The sequence below is a fragment of the Nycticebus coucang genome, chromosome 8 (genome assembly GCF_027406575.1).
Source record: "Nycticebus coucang isolate mNycCou1 chromosome 8, mNycCou1.pri, whole genome shotgun sequence".
Classification (NCBI taxonomy): domain Eukaryota; kingdom Metazoa; phylum Chordata; class Mammalia; order Primates; family Lorisidae; genus Nycticebus; species Nycticebus coucang.
This window is the reverse complement of record NC_069787.1, coordinates 97325019-97341965: the sequence shown is the minus strand read 5'-3', so window position 1 is coordinate 97341965 and position 16947 is coordinate 97325019. Positions and strand designations below refer to the sequence as shown.

The window sequence follows — 16947 nt, the reverse complement described above, 5'->3', positions numbered from 1 at the left end:
CCACACGGCTCTCAGGCCCCTCCTCCAGCTGGTCCGATTTAACCTGTCCTACGCCGACAAGGGCCGGGCAGCACCAAGCTGTGGGCAGCTGAGGGGCGCGGGTCTGGGTGGGCGAAAGCCCGAGTGTAGGAAGGCACAGAAGCGAGGAGAGCGGGGAACTGGGTGGGGCAAAAGGTCGAAGCCCAAGCTCTAAGCTCCAGGAGACCCGGGCCAGGAGCGAGGGGAATGCAGGGGGCTCGGCAGAGGCTCGGGGCGGGCCGGAAGTCTTGGCCTGGCGGGAGTGGAGCGGGGCGGGAAAGAGCGCGGCTAGAGACCGCGCGTCAGGCCGGACACCCCTGCCCCCCAATCCCGGGGACCCGGGCAGCTACAGGGGAAGGGTCTCCCGAGTCCTCCCGGAAGCGACCGCGGCTCGGGGCGTACCGCGGCGCGCGGGGCGGGGCGGGGCGGGCAGCTGCGGCACTGGGGCTGCTGGGGCGGGCCCGGCGCGCTGTAATCGGATCCCGGGAGGGGGCGGGGAGGGGCCGGGCCGGGCGGGCCGGGGGGTGGGGGGGCGCGGAGCCGGGCTCCGGGCCGGCCGGGCTCCGCGCCTGTCAAACCCCTCATTGTTCGCAGCTGATGTCACTCGCAGTTGTGAGCGGCCGCCTCTCCCGGGGACAATGTGGGACTGAGCGGCCCAGCCGCTGTGCCGCCGCCGCCGCCGCCGCAGCCGCAGAACAACCCCAGCGAGGTAGGGCGCGGGCCGGGCGGGGCACGGCGGGCCGCGAAGTTTGGGGGTTCTCTCAGGGGTGGAGAGTCCGCGCACGGATCCACGGGCTGGGGGCCCGGCTTTAGGGGACTGGGAGACTGCGAGGAACATGTTCCCTGTCCTGCAGAGGCCTGCACAGGTGGGGGGCGCTGGTTTACCAGAGGAGCCCCAGCACCAGGGGAGGGGCTTTGTGAACCTTAGATCCCAGATTTGAGGCCCCCATCCCACTCAGTGTTTCTGTCTTTTGGGGCCTGCTCTTCTCGTTACCTCCTGCCCTGGGTTCTGGTTCTGTTCCTTCTCTGCGCTCTGTCTGCCATTCTCCTGCAGCTCTTGGCTGGGCACACACCCCTTCCTATTCTCTGCAGTCCTTGGGGGAGCCAGACACAGACCTCCAGGCCATGGGCATATGGAGATGACAGTTGGGGGCTCAGGGTGATCCCTCTTGCTCCTCAGCCTTTCATCTCTGACCTAGCTTCTTGGCAGGAGTCCTGGGGGCTGGGGGGCTGTGGGCTTTGCTACTCACTTCAACCTAGCCCTCATGACTGCCTGGCCAGGAGAGGGAGATGCTGGCCTCTTCACTCCACTATCCTTGGCCCGCCATCTTGAGACCTGTGGCACCCAGTGCCCCACCCGGCCCCAGCATCCAGGAGAATGGTCTTGGAGGTGATGCAGCCAGGGCCAGTTGCATTCCCTCCTCCCAGAATGTGGAACTCTGGGTCCCCACCAAGCCCAGGACGATCACTGTCATGCTGGACCAATAGGGCATGTGTCCCTAGGGGCCTTCCTTCTCCCACAAAGAGATCTTAGACACCATTGACTCCCTAGGAACTGAGCTCCAGCCCTTGCTGTTCCCTGAGGTTACCCTTGTTGCTTCAGGGTCAATACTCAGGACCCTATTCTTTCCTCATCTAGAAATCCCCTAATGCTTCCAAGTTCTAGAACCCCTTCAACCTCTAAGGTGTCCTCATCCCAGCCCCCACCCTCTAGCCTTCATCAGCATGCAAGCTCAGACAGCCCAAACACAAGGGGATTGTTCTCCTTGCATGCTCAGGGTGGGGGGCTGGGAGCAGGCGGCCCACACACCCTGGCAGGCCCAGGCCACGGGGAGGCTGGCTTGCCCCACCCTGTGTCCCCAGACAGGCTCTGTCCACCCTTCCTTCACCCCATCACTGCTCCCTTTCCAGCCTCTATCACCATTGCCCAGTGGCGCTGACCCCTTAAGGAAACAGATCTGAGCTACACAGGTAGTGGATTCTTCCAGCTCTGCCACTTGCCTCTCATGTAGCCTTACAAACAATCCCTTTCCTTTCTGGGCCTCAGGTTTCTCTCTTGATTGGTGAAGCTCTTCCAGTGGTGACAGGCTGAGCCTGACTCAACTCTGTGAAACTATCCCACCCCCAGCTCTTCTTTTAGTCCCTCTTTGCCATGGGGAGACCCACTCTGGTCTTCCAGAAATTCCAAAGCACAGCCTAAATCCCCCACCCTAGTAACATGTATGGAGAGTTCCTAGACCTGGAAATACAGTGGGAGCAGGGGCTGGGGATGCTAAGGAACGAGTTAGGAATCTGGTCCAGGCAATTCCTGGCTCTGCTCATGTGGCTGGGCCCTCATGCACTGAGTCTTCTCACCCTACCCTCATTACTCCCTGCACCCAGGGCCTGTGAGCCCTAACTCTTCTCCTGGCACACTGAGCCTGGTCCTGTCTCAATTTTCTGTCTATCTGGAGCTCTTGTTTAGTGGAAATACAGTTTCAGAAATGCCCAACTGGGCTCCCTTAAGTTGCAGTCATATGTCTGGGGGCCACATTGGCCTGAGTGGTTACATCTGACTTGGAAAGCTGGGAAGGACTTCACAGAGGAGGTGGCCTTCTAGGAGGATTTTGATAGAGAGTGGGGAGGATGGGCATTTTGAATTGGGATCAGCCTGGGCAAAAGCTCAGATGCCTGGAGTTGCTAGGTGTGTCCTGCAGCCTGACGTGTGTGGAGGATGGGGTGGAGATGAGACAGAAGAAGTTAGTAGGGGCCAGATCCTGAAGGGCCTGATTGCCTGGTCCATGGATATCAGGCATTATTCCTTGGGCATTAGGGAGCCATGGGTGGTTGCTTGGAGTCTTCAGCATGGAGAATAGAAGCTAGGAATCTTTCTTTATTAGGTGAGATGGTGAGGGGAGGCTATGGCCTTTCATCTGGATCCCACTCTGGGATTGGGTCTGCCTTGATTTCCCTTGGCTATGAAGACTCCTGGGGGGAACTGCCTATGATACTGTGAGAAGGCTGTAGCATCTCTGGCATCTGCCAGCTTGTCAGAGCTCCCCCTCCCTGCCTGGTACTTTGTTTATGAAATAGACCTAAATCAAGAAACTGGAAGCTAGAGCTTGTGGACCTCAGGATATGCCCCTAGAGCCTTCTTCTTTTCCTCCTCCCCCCAAACTGGGTATGATTGGCCATCCTGGGAGGCTAGACGGCTAAGAGGCCAGGCCCATGTGTCTCAGGATGTGGTGGCAGTTCTTGGGCAGGCCTGCCTAATCAGGAAGGGTGAGCATCCCCAGAGAATGGGCAGGGAAGTCAGAAGCCCTCAGTACTGATCACCCCAGGCCCAGTGCCCACCTCCCTGCCACACCCTCCCTTGGTCAATGCTCTGAGCTATTCCCTAGCATCACTGGGTGTGGCTGGCATGGCTGCTGTGGGAGTGGGAATAGGAGAAGGAGGCTGCTAGTTTGGATGCTGGGGATGTTGGGGGATGTGAGATGCAGAATGAAGCTAGAGGCTGGACCCCTGCCTCTCCCTAGTCCAGGTGGGTCCACAGGCTCTAGCTGGTCCAGACACTGACCAGAAGAGCCAAGGGAATCCCCCAAGGGGCGGGCCAGTCTACTTGAGTTGCCTGGCCCCAGAAGCCTTCCCCATGCCTGGATTGTTCTTGCTCCAGAACAAAGCCAGGGTGGACACTTGATCCCTGCATGTGGGGGGAGCTGGCTAAGCCCCTGGCCCTTTGATTGGGCAGCTGTCATGGGAGAAAGACAGCTGGGGGGGAGGGGCAGGATGAGGGCAGCCACCATCGCTTACACAGCTGTCACCCCCCACCCCTGGCCCCTCCAGCTAGAGTGGCAGAAAGCCAGAGATAGGAGTGGGCACCAGGTCTGGGGAGGGGGCCCAGGGAACAGGAGGGAATGCCTGAGGTCAGAGGCCTGGTCTGAGCTAGGTATGTTCTGCCAGGGAGCCTTGTTGATCAGAGGGGGCTGGGCACTCTTGGAGGTGAACTGGAGGTCAGTGTGGCATGATGTGTGGCTACCACGTGGGTGGCCCGGCAGAGACCCAGGGCCCACCCGACTGGAGCAACAAATAACTCCCTAGAGTCCCAGTGAGGGCAGGGGGAGACAGTAGTGCCTAATGGTGCTACTTGTTCTTCAGGACCTAGAAGAATAATTTGAAGGATGTTCTCTTCTAATGATTGGAAAGACCTTGAGGGTATCTCAGAACAGGAAGGGCACAGAGAGATCAGCAACTCTCCCCTGACCCTTAGCCCACAGATATAACATAGGTAGGTAAACCAAGGCCAAGATCCAGGTCAGGTGAGGACCTGGCCAAGGTCACCCATTGGATTTTGGGCAGTAGGTCTCTCCTGCAGACCCAGGCAACATTTTCATGGCAGAAACTCTAGTTCTGACCATGTTCTAGCCCTCCTGCCTCATTTTTTTCTGGAGCCGCTAAAGGTGATGTGAAGATACATAGGGACAGTTTGTTTACTACTGCAAAGGGGTCCTTGAGGCCCAGAAAATTTTGGAGTTTAAAATTGAGGCCCTGGATAGGCTGTTAGTCCTTACCAAACAGGATCCATGTCTACTGACCAGGCAGGGGTCTCAGAGACTACTAAATCCAGGTGTTCAGTATGGAAGAGTATCTTCTAGGAAGAGGACTAACAGGAGCAGCCTGAACGTGAAGGCAGATGAGGCCTAGGACAGCCCTGCACTAGCTGGCAGGACCCTGCCAGTCATACCGTGCCCCACCTCTCTGTGACCTTGGGCATGTTATAGACCCTCTTTAGGCATCAGGTTCCTCTTATATGCAGTGAGTTCATCTGCTCAGCTAACCACTGTATTCTGACCACCTTCTCTGATTGGCTCTGGACTGAACACTGAGGACATAAGGAGAAGGTGGCAGTCTTGGCTCCTGCTCTCAGGGGTTCCTGGGCTTGGCTGTCCAGAGAGACAGAAACCAAGCACGTCATCACAAGTGCTTTGATGGGGGAAGTGCAGGCAGCTGGGGGAATGTCTAGCAAGGGCAGCCAGCATGAGGCTGGCCAGGATGCTCAGAGAGCACAGTTGCCACATCCACTGCTGATCACCAACTTCTGGAGAGGCTATGGCAGAGCTCAAAAGGAAGGAGGAGCAGGTGCCTGGGGAGTTTCTCAGGGGACCATTGGATAGATGAGAGAATGGAGACCTCATACCGTATGGTGGCTTGCTCAGGCTTCTGAGAAAGGGTCACTTCCCTTTCCCTTCCCACTCCATGTTGAAACCTTGGCTAGCAAGGAGAATTTAGAAGAGAGCATCAGACAGAGCTCCATGCCCTCGACCATTATGTCAGGATGGGGCAGGGACTGAGAAGGAAGGTGTCCAGAGGCATTGCTAATGCTCCAAGCCCAGCACACACATCCTTTGCCCCAACACTCTCCTGGGCGAAAGGAATTTGCAGAGTTAGGGGTTGGTCTTGGCCTGTATTTAGCATCAGTTTGTCCTACTCCCTGTGTTCCCCAGGTTCTAGTCCCCCAGCGAGCTCCCCATCAAGGCTGAGCCTTCACAGGAGACAGCCACTAAAGGAGAGGGATTTCCATGCAGGATTAAGGTTCAGGATTAAGTCAGGGCATGAAAAGGGGTCGGGTGGGGAGGGCTGGCGGCTGAGCTAATCCCAGTAGCTAATCTCAGGCTCCACCTTGCTTCATTAGTTAATGGCTTTGACATTCCTACAGCCCACCAAATCCCTTTCTTACCCATCACCCAGTTCTAAGAGGGGTTATTCCCTTCATTTTATAAGTGAAAGAATTGAGACTCAGAGTCTAAGTGACTTGTTTCTGGTACAATAGAAAGTGTTCCAGGCTGGGAATGTGACCAGTTGGACACTTCTTACCTCCTGTTCCCAGGGACATTCTCAGCATATAGGAGAGACTGAAAACCACTGTGCAAACTACTGTTCCCTTGACACTGTATTCCCCCAGTACTGAATGAATCCTGACCAGAGCTGTCTGCAGGGATCCTCTGCTCTAGTGACCTTTAGTAGATGGGGCCTGTGGTAGAGGAGCTCCCAATACTCAACACATGTCTTTGCCAGGCTCGGGGAAGGCAAGGAGCAGGAGGTACGCTCCTAAAACCTTACTACTTTTGTGGCCACTCTCCCTTCAAGACTTCCCATGGCTGCTCCAACTTCCTCTCCAGCTGCTTCTCCACTCTATAGCTAGGGGCAGTCTGGGCCCCTGGATTTGAGTACCTTTTGTTTGGAGTAACTTTCAACCGTAACTCCATCTTTAAGGCCCAAACCACAGAGGTCTAGGGAGGAGGTTAGAGAGGAGGATTTCCTCTCTGGACTCTCATAGTTCTTTTTTGTTAATTTTTTTCTTTTAATGTAACATAAGGGAAGGATATTCATGGGGCCTAGTTACCTACCATGTAGTGCTTATCTCATTTTAATTCTCATTAACTTTGGGGATAGGGATCTGTGTCCCCTTTTAAAGATGAGAAAGCTGAGACTCAGGGTTACATGATCTTTCCAGGTAACACAGCCTAGTGAGACACACACAAACGCATTAGTCAGAGGAACATTTGGAGCTCATGATCCATGTAAAAGCAGGGGCAGAGTGAAGTGGACTTTTCTCTGACCCCCTTTTTCATTGTTTCTGCCAGAGCTGGTCAGGCCACAGTGTGGACACACTCCCAGGTCACTGTGGCCCCAGCCCCGCCTGACAGAATGAGTGGCTCAGATGCGGGGCTGGAGGAGGAACCAGAGCTCAGCATCACTCTGACACTACGGATGCTGATGCATGGGAAGGTAAGCGGGTGGGGGCTCTTTTGGGGCTTGGGAGGGAGTGGAAGGCATGGAGGGCAGGGCAAGTTAAGTCTGGGCCATTATGAGTGTCACCTCAAGTGTCCTGTCTTCTGTGCAGCCCCTGCCTAGGTTGGGGGGCCAGGCCTGGGGCACTGGTGCCCATCTGACTACTTTTGTCTTATTTGCAGGAGGTGGGCAGCATAATTGGGAAGGTAGGTGCCAGTTATACTCTGTATATTCCCTTCCACTTGAGGTCTTAGCCCAGGTGATGGCTGCTCAGGTTTAAGAGAGATTCTCTGTTTTGTCTTCTACAGAAGGGTGAGACTGTAAAGCGAATCCGGGAACAGGTGAGGATGGAGTGTGGGGGAGGAGTCCAGGGCACCTGATGTAGAGGAAAGATCTTTGCCCCTACCTTCTCCTTGAACCCCTCCATCTGGGCTGGCCAGTGACTGCCCCAGAGAGAGGTGGTTTCCAGCCTTGGCTGGGGCCTGGTAAGTGGGATAGGCAGAAGGTTTCTGGAGAGGGAACCCACTGCCTGGTGCTCATTCTCTACCTGCAGAGTAGTGCCCGGATCACCATCTCTGAGGGCTCCTGCCCCGAGCGTATCACCACCATCACTGGGTCTACAGCAGCTGTCTTCCATGCAGTCTCCATGATTGCTTTCAAACTGGATGAGGTCTGTGGTTGACCAGGGTGGGAGACCTTGAGTGGTTTCCTGGGAGGAATATGACTCTAACTCCAGATAGTGGCTATAGTAGGAGGGGAGGTCAAGCCCAGGGCAGTGTTCCCTTGGGGTAGGACTGAGGAAGGGGTTCTTCCCTCATCCCTTAGCAGGAAGGTGCTTGAGGAGGGGTGAGGGTGTGGTATGGGTGTGTACAGCCAACCTACCATCTCCTTGCTCCAGGACCTTTGTGCTGCTCCTGCAAATGGTGGGAATGTCTCCAGGCCACCAGTGACCTTGCGCCTTGTCATCCCTGCTAGCCAGTGTGGCTCACTGATTGGGAAGGCTGGCACCAAGATCAAGGAGATCCGAGAGGTGAGGGGAGAGGGATACCACCCACAGGGAACCTCTCCCCCCAGCAACGAGAAGGGAACTGGGATTATGGCTTCTATCCTCTAGGAACTTCTGAGCCTAGGTAGGTTTTCTCTGGGCCAGGGGAACAGCCAGAAGTGGCCCCTGTTCTCTGTTTACAGACTACAGGTGCCCAGGTACAAGTGGCAGGGGACCTGCTCCCTAACTCCACAGAACGTGCTGTTACAGTGTCTGGGGTGCCTGATGCCATCATCCTGTGTGTGCGCCAGATCTGTGCTGTTATCCTGGAGGTACTGCTCTGGGGCAGGAAGTGGGAGATGGGCCCTGAGCTTGCCTTAAGAGGTACCCCAAACCTTATGCATGTGACACCAGGTAGGCCAGGGTGGGGCTGCAGGGATGCATTTACCTGAGGGTCATGAGGGCCTTGAGGCTATGGGCACTTGGGGAGGTTAGTGGGCCAGAGAGGATCCTGATGGAGCTTCCCCATTTATGTCTTCCAGTCCCCACCCAAAGGAGCCACTATCCCATACCATCCCAGCCTTTCCCTAGGTACAGTCCTTCTCTCTGCCAACCAGGTGAGGGGAACAGTGGGAATGGTGAGAAATATTCCTGGTGATGGAGGAGGGTATGGAAGAAGGAATTGGGGGCCTATGGAGTGGGGAAGGAATGACTTTGGCTGAACTTCCCTGAACTGTTATAGTAAGCCCCTTTTCACTCACTTTATCCCTACAGGGCTTCTCTGTACAGGGTCAGTATGGGGCTGTGACCCCGGCTGAGGTGAGTGACCTACAGTACAAAGTACCCCTTCTCAAACCAAGGCTCCTTTGACCTCTGACTCTTTTTTTCTTTGGCAAGGTCACCAAGCTCCAGCAGCTCTCAGGCCATGCGGTTCCTTTTGCCTCTCCCAGTGTGGTGCCAGGTAAGCAGCCTCTAAGGAGGAGGCAGGGCAGATTCCAAAAGGGCAGCCCCACTCCCTTCCCTGGGGAATGGAAATGGGGATGTGGGAAAGGCTCAGAATCACACTCCATCCTTCTTGTTCCCATTAGGACTGGATCCTGGAACACAGACCAGCTCACAGGAGTTCTTGGTTCCCAATGATGTGAGCAGGGAATAGAGTAGCTGGAGGGTGGGTAGGGCGCTCAGTGGTCTGGGCCTTGCCCAGGGTTTGAATTCTGCCTCCCCCTAGCTGATTGGCTGTGTGATTGGGCGCCAAGGCAGTAAGATCAGTGAGATCCGGCAGATGTCAGGGGCACATATCAAGATTGGGAACCAAGCGGAGGGTGCTGGTGAGCGGCACGTGACCATCACTGGTTCTCCAGTCTCCATTGCCCTGGCCCAGTACCTCATCACTGCCTGGTAAGCATGGGGTGGGTGGTGGGGATTGAACAGGTCATAGGGCTCATGTGTCCAGGAAAGGCAGAGGTGGGTGGGGAGATCTGGCCTCCTTTCTTTCCCTGGGCCTATCTCTGACTCCCTTAACCTCCCCATGTCTTTTTCCCTTTATACCAGTGGTTCTCAACCCACAGGAACTGTAATAAAGGGCTGCGGCATTAGGAAGGTTGAGAACCACTGCTCTATACCAGTCCCCTCATGTCCTCTTTTCCCATTGCTGTCTTTTTGGCCTCCCTGTATCTCCCTTCACCCCATACAGAATCTACTTGTCCTTTTTCTCCATCCTCATCTTTCCCCCAAACATACCACCCCAGGTCATTGTCTTTTCTTCAGTTCTTCTCTCCTGTCTTTCATCTGATTTCCTGCCCTATATCTCCCCCATTGCGCCACTCTCACTTCTGCTTTTCCCTTCATCTCCCCTCTCTCCAGTCTAGAGACGGCCAAGTCTACCTCTGGGGGGACGCCTGGTTCGGCCCCCGCAGACCTGCCCGCCCCCTTCTCGCCGCCCCTGACAGCCCTGCCCACAGCTCCCCCAGGTCTGCTGGGCACACCCTATGCCATCTCCCTCTCCAACTTCATCGGCCTCAAGCCCATGCCCTTCTTGGCTCTACCACCTGCCTCCCCAGGGCCACCTCCGGGCTTGGCAGCCTACACTGCCAAGATGGCAGCGGCCAATGGGAACAAGAAGGCTGAGCGGCAGAAATTCTCCCCCTACTGAGACTGACTGAGGCACAGGCAGGGGCAGGCAGGACCGCTGGCAGCGAGCCGCCTCTGCACCCTACCCACCCAAGGAGGCTCCAGCCTGGGGTCCTAAGCGCTGCTAATGTCCAGACGCATGGATGAACCCCCTACCCTGCCTTGGTCTATGGCAGGTGTTCCTCTCAGAGTGGTGGCAGTTTCTGGCCCAAGGTTCTCAGAGCCACAGCAGCCCCAGGGCAGGGGACCCCACCCCCTTGGCTCTGTGCTTGGAGATAGGGAGCAGCCCAGGACCTCCCTAGTGATCCCACCATGGGGGAATACCATTCATGCCCTCCCCATCCCTTAGGGCTTCCTGGCCCCTGTGGGAGTCAGGGAGGAAGGCTGGGGGTGGCTGGGGCCTCGATTTTCTCCCCACCACCTGCAGATTCCTGTTGCTTCCACTGATACCCTTTTGACTGGAATGGACTGGCTGGGCTTGTCGGGGGGCATCCCAAGAGGGGGGCACTGTTGGGTAGCTGGGGGAGAGGCATGGGGGCAGGGGCCCGGTTCTCAGCAGCAGACACTCTGTACAGTTTTTTCAATCCCCGTTTTTGAATAAATATTCTCAGCGACCAGGAAGTTGTGAAATACTGGTATGGGGGTATCTCCAGAAAATGGGAGCAGCTGGGCCTAGAGGACCCCTATCTGCGAATCTACCAACCACAATTGGACCTTAGCCCTTTTCATATATCAGTTCTTAGGCGTCAGGGCCCTTTGCAAGTCGTTATCCAGCTTCCTGCTTCTAGCACCAAACTGGGCATTTTAGAAGCAGATAGAGGAGTTGTTTTCTGGGCATTTTAGAAGCAGATAGAGGAGTTTTAGTAGCCTTGTCCAGCTTCTAGTTGGTACAGATGCCAGAGAAGTCCTTCAGAGTCTTTTTGGTTCCTCCTGCTGTGGTTGTAACCCAGACCCTGCCCTACTTGGCCATTTCTTTGTGAGCCTTTAGGGTTCTCTTCTCTGTGACCCTGCCCACTTTCTCTCTTCCCTTGGCCTGTAGACCGTCCACGAGTTTCACAAACCATTTATGATGGGAGGGCCCATTAGAGATGGTGCAATATACAGACAGGAAAACCGAAGCCTAAGGAAGGGTAGGTCTATGCACAAGGCCATGCCATGTTTAGCCCAGAACCCAGGATTCCTGGCTCTCAGAAGTCTCTGGGCCTCACCAGGCTGCAGGCACCCTTTTTCGTGTTCCAGAGCCAGAAGCCCTGGCAGGCACCCGTTGCCTCTGTTCAGGGGGCGGGATGGGCTCCGCCACTGATAACCGCCTTACTTTCTCAAGCTCACGAAGGAAAAAGGGTGGCTGTCAGGTGGCCCTGGGCATATTTAGGCTCTGCCCTACTGCCAACTCGGGGGGCCTGTTCTGGTGCCCCAGAAGGGCCTAAGGCAGGGCCGTCTGGGGGTCCCTGGAGGCAATGCAAGAGTGCCCGCGGGTGCCAGGCCTGTGTAGTACAAGCCCACGGAGACCTAGACATTGCGCGGCGGGTGAGGCGGCCCAAAGTCAAGCGCACCGGGCGTTGCAGCAGGCCATACAGGAGGGGGTGAGCCGCGAAGGCCGAGTAGGCTACCCAGGTGACAGCTGCCTCTGCCTTTGCGGCCCGCGCTGCCGGCGCCAGGCACGCGCAGCCATAGGGCAGCCAGCAGGCTGCAAATTGGCCCACCGCCAGCACTGGGGCCAGGGCCGCTTTGCCCCCGGGCAAGCGAGGCGGGAGGGGCGGCAAGATGGAGAGGCGGCTATCCAGGGAGTCGGAGCGTAGACGGGCCCCGCCGGCTGGCCGCGGGGGGCGGAGGGCAGCGCGGCGCGCCACAACGAAGATGCTGCCATAAGCACCGAGAAGTAGGAGCGCGGGCAGCGCGAAGGCCAGCAGTGCCCACAGCGGTCGGAAGGGCCCAAGACCCCCGGCCAGGACTGAGCAGCGAGCCGGCTCAGGGGGCGGTGCGGGCGGCGGCCCGAGCAAGGAGAGGGCGCCCAGCAACCCGGCGGTGGCCCACACAGCGGTGAGCACCAGCACAGGCGGCGGCCGCGAAACTGGCCGCAGCGGGTGCACTATGAGGCGGTAGCGAGCTAGGCCAAGTGCGGCCACGCCGAGCGTGCAGGCGGGTAGCAGCGCAGCGGAGAGGAAGCGCGCAGCTCCGCACGGCGCGGGGCCCAGCCGCACGCGGCCCAGCCCGGGCGGTGGCGCGGCCAGCAGGCCCAGGGGCATGATGGAGGCGGCCGCTAGCAGGTCCACCACGCACAAGTGCACCAGGTAGAACGCGTCGCGCAGTCCTGGTGTACGCAGCACCACAACCAGCAGTGCGCCGTTGCCCAGCAGTGCCCCCACTTCCACGACGGCCGCCAGGATCAATCCGACCGAGCCTGCGACTTCTGAGGCGTTCAGCTCGGTGGTGTTGGCCATTTGAGCGCTCAGGCTTCACCCTGTGCTGTAATGCAAAGAGCAAGATGGAGCCTACAGCTCCAGGATGCCCATCACCTGTCCCTTGCTCCTCTGACCCCTCACCTCATTGGCTGCCCGGGAGGTGGTTCCGATGCCCAAGCTGCCATCTTCTTGGCCACTTGGCCCGTCCCATGGAGGGGTACAAGGTTGAGCCTGCTACCTCTCTTCCTTGCCCCAGACCAGCACAAGCAACTCAACCCCTGTCGGAGATGGTACTGACTGTCACTCTGATGTTGCCCTTTGGAGACACACAGGGCTGGCAAGGGAGGGGCCTGGCCTTGCGCCAGCCCCCTGGGTCCTAGCAGCTGCCAGCTGGAGGCTGGAGGCTCTGCTGTGGAAGAACCTGGGGGCGCTTCTGGTTGGGGGCAGAGTAGGTACTGGCCAAGAGCCCAGATGGAATCAGCCAGACTCTGTTCTACCATGCCCCATGATGAGAAGTGACTCCCATCTGCCCCTTGCCCCACCCTCATCAGTGGGGGTAATCATTATTTAGCCCTTGTACTGAAGGGAAACTGAGGCACCAGTGAGACAAGAGCTGGAACAGGAAGACCCTTAGGTATACTCTGGCCCCCAGAAGGTTCAGTTCTCTCAGAAAGAAAGAAGGCTGGAAAAAGTGAGGGGAAAAAAAATCATAGGACATGGCACATAGTAGGTGCTCAGCTAATATATATGTATTTTTTTGAGACAGAATCTTACTGTGTTGCCCTCGGTAGAGTGCCGTGGTGTCACAGCTCACAGCAACCTCAAACTCTTGGGCTTAAGCGATTCTCTTGCCTCAGCCTCCCAAGTAGCTGGGACTACAGGTGCCTGCCACAATGCCTGGCTATTTTTTGTTGCAGTAGTCATTTTTGTTTAGCAGGCCTGGATTGGGTTTGAACCTGCCGGCCTTGGTGTATGTGGCTGGTGCTGTAACTACTGAGCTACAGGCGCCAAGCCGTGCTCAGCTAATATCAACTTGGCACAGAATGGGAAACCACCCCTCTCCAATTTTCAGGATATGCAGTTTGAATGAACAAGATTCCCACCCTCCATTTTCCTGATTAGGCACAAACCCCAGTCCTGGCCAATCAGTGCATGACATTTTCTCCCACCCCAATGTGGTTAGCTCTGGAAAAGCCAGGTAACCAGTGGTGCACCCAGGTGAAGTCACCCAGTCCCATGGCAAAACCCTGTCTACACCCTGGTAGGTTGCATTTGCATCTGGCGCTCCTTACTTTTCCTTGAATCCCATACTTGAGCATCCAGTTGTCTCTTTAGCATCTCCTTCAGTACTCTGACTAGTTGGCATCTTAAACTTTCTCTGTCCAAAACAACTGTGACTCATAAGCCTTCCCCAATCTGCTCCTCCCAGAATTTTCTCCATCTTGGTCAAACTACGAGGCCCTCCCTTTCCCCATGCCTCATGCCCCATGCCCAGTCCATCAAGATCTCTGGAATAAGGCTGGGCGTGGTAGCTCACACCTTTAATCTAGTACTCTGGGAGGCCCAGGCATGTGGATTGCTTGAGCTCACGAGTTTGAGACCAGCCTGAGCAAAAAGTGAGATGGCAAGACATGATTGCAAGAGGGACTTTACCTAACAATTGCAATCAGTGTAACCTGGCTTATTGTACCCTCAATGAATCCCCAACAATAAAAAGAAAAAAAAAAAGTGAGATCCCATCTCTACTAAAAACAGAAAAACTGAGGCAAGTGGATCGCTTGAGCCCAAGAGTTGGAGGTTGCTGTGAGCCATGATGTCACAGCACTCTACCCAGGGCGACAGCTTGAGACTCTGTCTCAAAAAAAAAAAAAAACAACTCTGGAATACATCCATTTCTCACTAACAGTACCATTATCTGGGTCCAGCCACCACCACCTCTCACCTGGATGATTTCAACATCCTCTGCTCCCACAACTAGTGGTGGTTATTTGCCTGTTTCCCTTCAGATCTATTCCTCCCTCATCCCTGGTGTTACTTTGCATTCCCGGCAACTCTACTTCCTAGCTTCCTTTGCCAACTGGTTTTGGGGCATGTTCAGCAGTGGAAGTTACAGTATTAGACTGAGGGGAGGGAAGAGGCTAGGATATTTCCCCTCTCATCCTCAGCCTCGGGCTCCCTTCAGGCAGCCCCCAATGTGATTCTAGCTCCTGTAGGGCTACCCTAGCCTCTGCACATTAGAGCACCATTTTCATGCATTATCTATCCAGCCTTAGGGTGATAGTGACATCCTGCTGTTGCTAATCTTTGGATTGCCTCATCATCTCCAGTTTGAAAGTTCAGTTCTTTCCCTGTATCAAATTCCCCTTGTCTGGAATACCTAAGGAAATTTCTGTTTTGCTGATTTTAACTGGCACATACCTATGGTCTACTCTCCATGCAGCAGCTGAAGAGGATCCCTTTAAAAACAAACTGGATGGGGGCATGATCCTGCTTTCCTCCTTCTGAGAGCTCCCTGTCATCAGAGTACAATCTCAGCTCCTCCGGCCTCTGTTATCTGCCTTTTCCCACCTCTCTGAGCTCACCCTTCTCCTTGCCCACCATACTTCCTACCACAGAGATAGACTTGCTGTTTTGCCTGTTTTTTTAGTTTCTTTTTTTTTTTTTTCACCCAGTGGTGAATTATTTTCCTTTCTTTTTTTTTTCACCAAATCATAACTATGTACATTAATGCATTCATGGGGCACAATGTGCTGATTCTACATACAATTTGGAATGCTTACATCAAACTGGTTATCATAACCTTCATTTCACTTATTTATTTGTTGTGTTAAGACATTTGGTACTCTCCTTTTTTTTTTTTTGTAGAGACAGAGTCTCACTTTGTCCCCCTCCATAGAGTGCTGTAGCATCACAGCTCACAGCAACCTCCAACTCCTGGGTTTAGGTGATTCTCTAGCCTCAGTCTCCCGAGTTGGGACTACAGGTGCCTGCCACAACGCCTGGCTGTTTTTTGTTGTAGTTTGGCCTGGGCCAGGTTTGAACCCGCCACCCTCGGTATATGGGACCAGCACCCTACTCACTGAGCCACAGGTGCCACCCTTGTACTCTATTCTTAATAGTTTTGACATGTACCCTTGCATTATGCACATTAGGTGAGGTCCCACAGAATACCCTCCGTCCTCCCAGACTCCCCCCTTCACCTTCCCTCTCCCTCCTCTTCCCTCTTTCTTTCTGGACTATTGTTATGTTTTATCATTTGTATGAACGTGTAGGTGATTATATATTGGTTTCAGAATAGTATTGAGTACATTGGATATTTGCAGATACAATTGGTTTTAAACCAACAAAGATAAGGAACGATAAGGATGGATGCTACATATTTGTCAAAGGAAACACTCAACATGAAGAGATTTTGATAATTAACATTTATGTGCCCTACCAGAATGCTCCTCAATTTATAAAGCAAACTGTAACAGATATGAACAATTTGATATCTTCCTGCATAATAAAAACTAGACTTACACTTGACCCTAGAATAAACCAGTTTCTACTTCAGGATCTTTGCACTTATTTTTCCTTTTCCCAGAACACCCTTCCCTTACATCAGCCCTTGCTCTGTCTCTGCAATTCAGGTCTCTGCTCCATCTTAAACTGTTCCACCTTCCTGCCACTTTGATCCTTGACCCTGCTTTGTTTTCCTTCCCAGTACTTTCCCTATCCAATACTGTGTTTCATATTTAAGCATGCATTTGCTCTGAGCCTACTTTACTAGAGTGTAAGCTCCATGAGATCAGGGACCTTGTCTGTGTCGTGCTTGTGCCCATGTTCCTAGACCCTATCATAGGTGCACAGCATTAGTACAGATCCAGATAATGGAGACCATGACATAAACCTCCTGTCTTGACTAATTTTATGCTGGAATTCAAAGGGTCTCTGTCCAATTCTCCATTATTTAGATGAGAGGGGGGCCCAGAGAGGGGAGAAATGTGTCCCAGATCACACAGCTGAGTTTGAATTAGAATCCAGGTCACTTGCTTCCTAGTGCTCTGTCCACGAAGGCACCCCTTCCAAATGTACTTGGCTACAACCTGAATACAGGCATTTGCCTCTAGGATGTGAAGCTGGATTTTGAGGTTTTGGTCCTCAGTCAGGCCTTAGGCCTGGGGCTGCCCTTGAGCTACCAGGGACTGGGGACAACTCAGCAGGGCCAATTGAGAGTAGTGGGTGAGAAAAGTGGACTGGGGAAAGCAGTAGGAAGGAGGGGACTATGGTGGGTTGCAGGGTGCATGCTCCCTCCAAAATCATTAAAATAAATTAAAAATTAAAAATCTTTGTAGTATGTGTATGTAGGTATATTGCAAATTTTGCAAAAGAAACACAGAAAGCATAAACCAAAAACAAATGAAATTGGCTCTCCCAGCAGTTAGGAATGAAGCAAAGGGGCTAGGAGGAGCACACCCTGTGTAGTCTGGCCCTTTTTGAACTATGTTTATGTTCTATATATTGAAAACAAGAAATTAACAAAAATGGGGGAAACCCTTGGGTAGTGCCTATGGCTCAGTGGGTAGGGTGCCAGTCTCATATATTGAGGGTTGGCAGGTTCAAATCTGGCCCCGGCCAAACTGCAACAAAAAATAGCTGGGC

The 16947-nt window shown here is 54.4% G+C and overlaps 2 protein-coding genes across 3 annotated transcripts; one reads left to right on the top strand and one right to left on the bottom strand.

The window, feature by feature from the left end:
• Window positions 1–549: 549 nt before the first annotated feature.
• On the top strand, window positions 550–10518 carry PCBP4 (poly(rC) binding protein 4). 2 transcript variants are annotated; one of them, XM_053599782.1, is made up of 13 exons: window positions 550–727; window positions 6639–6783; window positions 6969–6992; window positions 7095–7127; window positions 7340–7456; window positions 7685–7816; window positions 7975–8103; window positions 8314–8388; window positions 8546–8590; window positions 8669–8732; window positions 8860–8912; window positions 9000–9169; window positions 9832–10518. In XM_053599782.1, the coding sequence occupies exons 2-13, from the start codon at window positions 6703–6705 to the stop codon at window positions 9896–9898; spliced, it is 990 nt and encodes a 329-aa protein (XP_053455757.1). In that variant the 5' UTR covers window positions 550–727; window positions 6639–6702; the 3' UTR covers window positions 9899–10518. The 2 variants fall into 2 exon arrangements, with proteins under 2 accessions (XP_053455757.1, XP_053455756.1); XM_053599781.1 differs by having other exon boundaries at window positions 9635–10518.
• Window positions 10519–10740: 222 nt separating this feature from the next.
• On the bottom strand, window positions 10741–12580 carry GPR62 (G protein-coupled receptor 62). The gene is made up of 2 exons (XM_053599783.1): window positions 12445–12580; window positions 10741–12367 (listed from the first exon to the last, which is right to left on the bottom strand). The coding sequence occupies exon 2, from the start codon at window positions 12340–12342 to the stop codon at window positions 11227–11229; it is 1116 nt and encodes a 371-aa protein (XP_053455758.1). The 5' UTR covers window positions 12343–12367; window positions 12445–12580; the 3' UTR covers window positions 10741–11226.
• Window positions 12581–16947: the final 4367 nt, after the last annotated feature.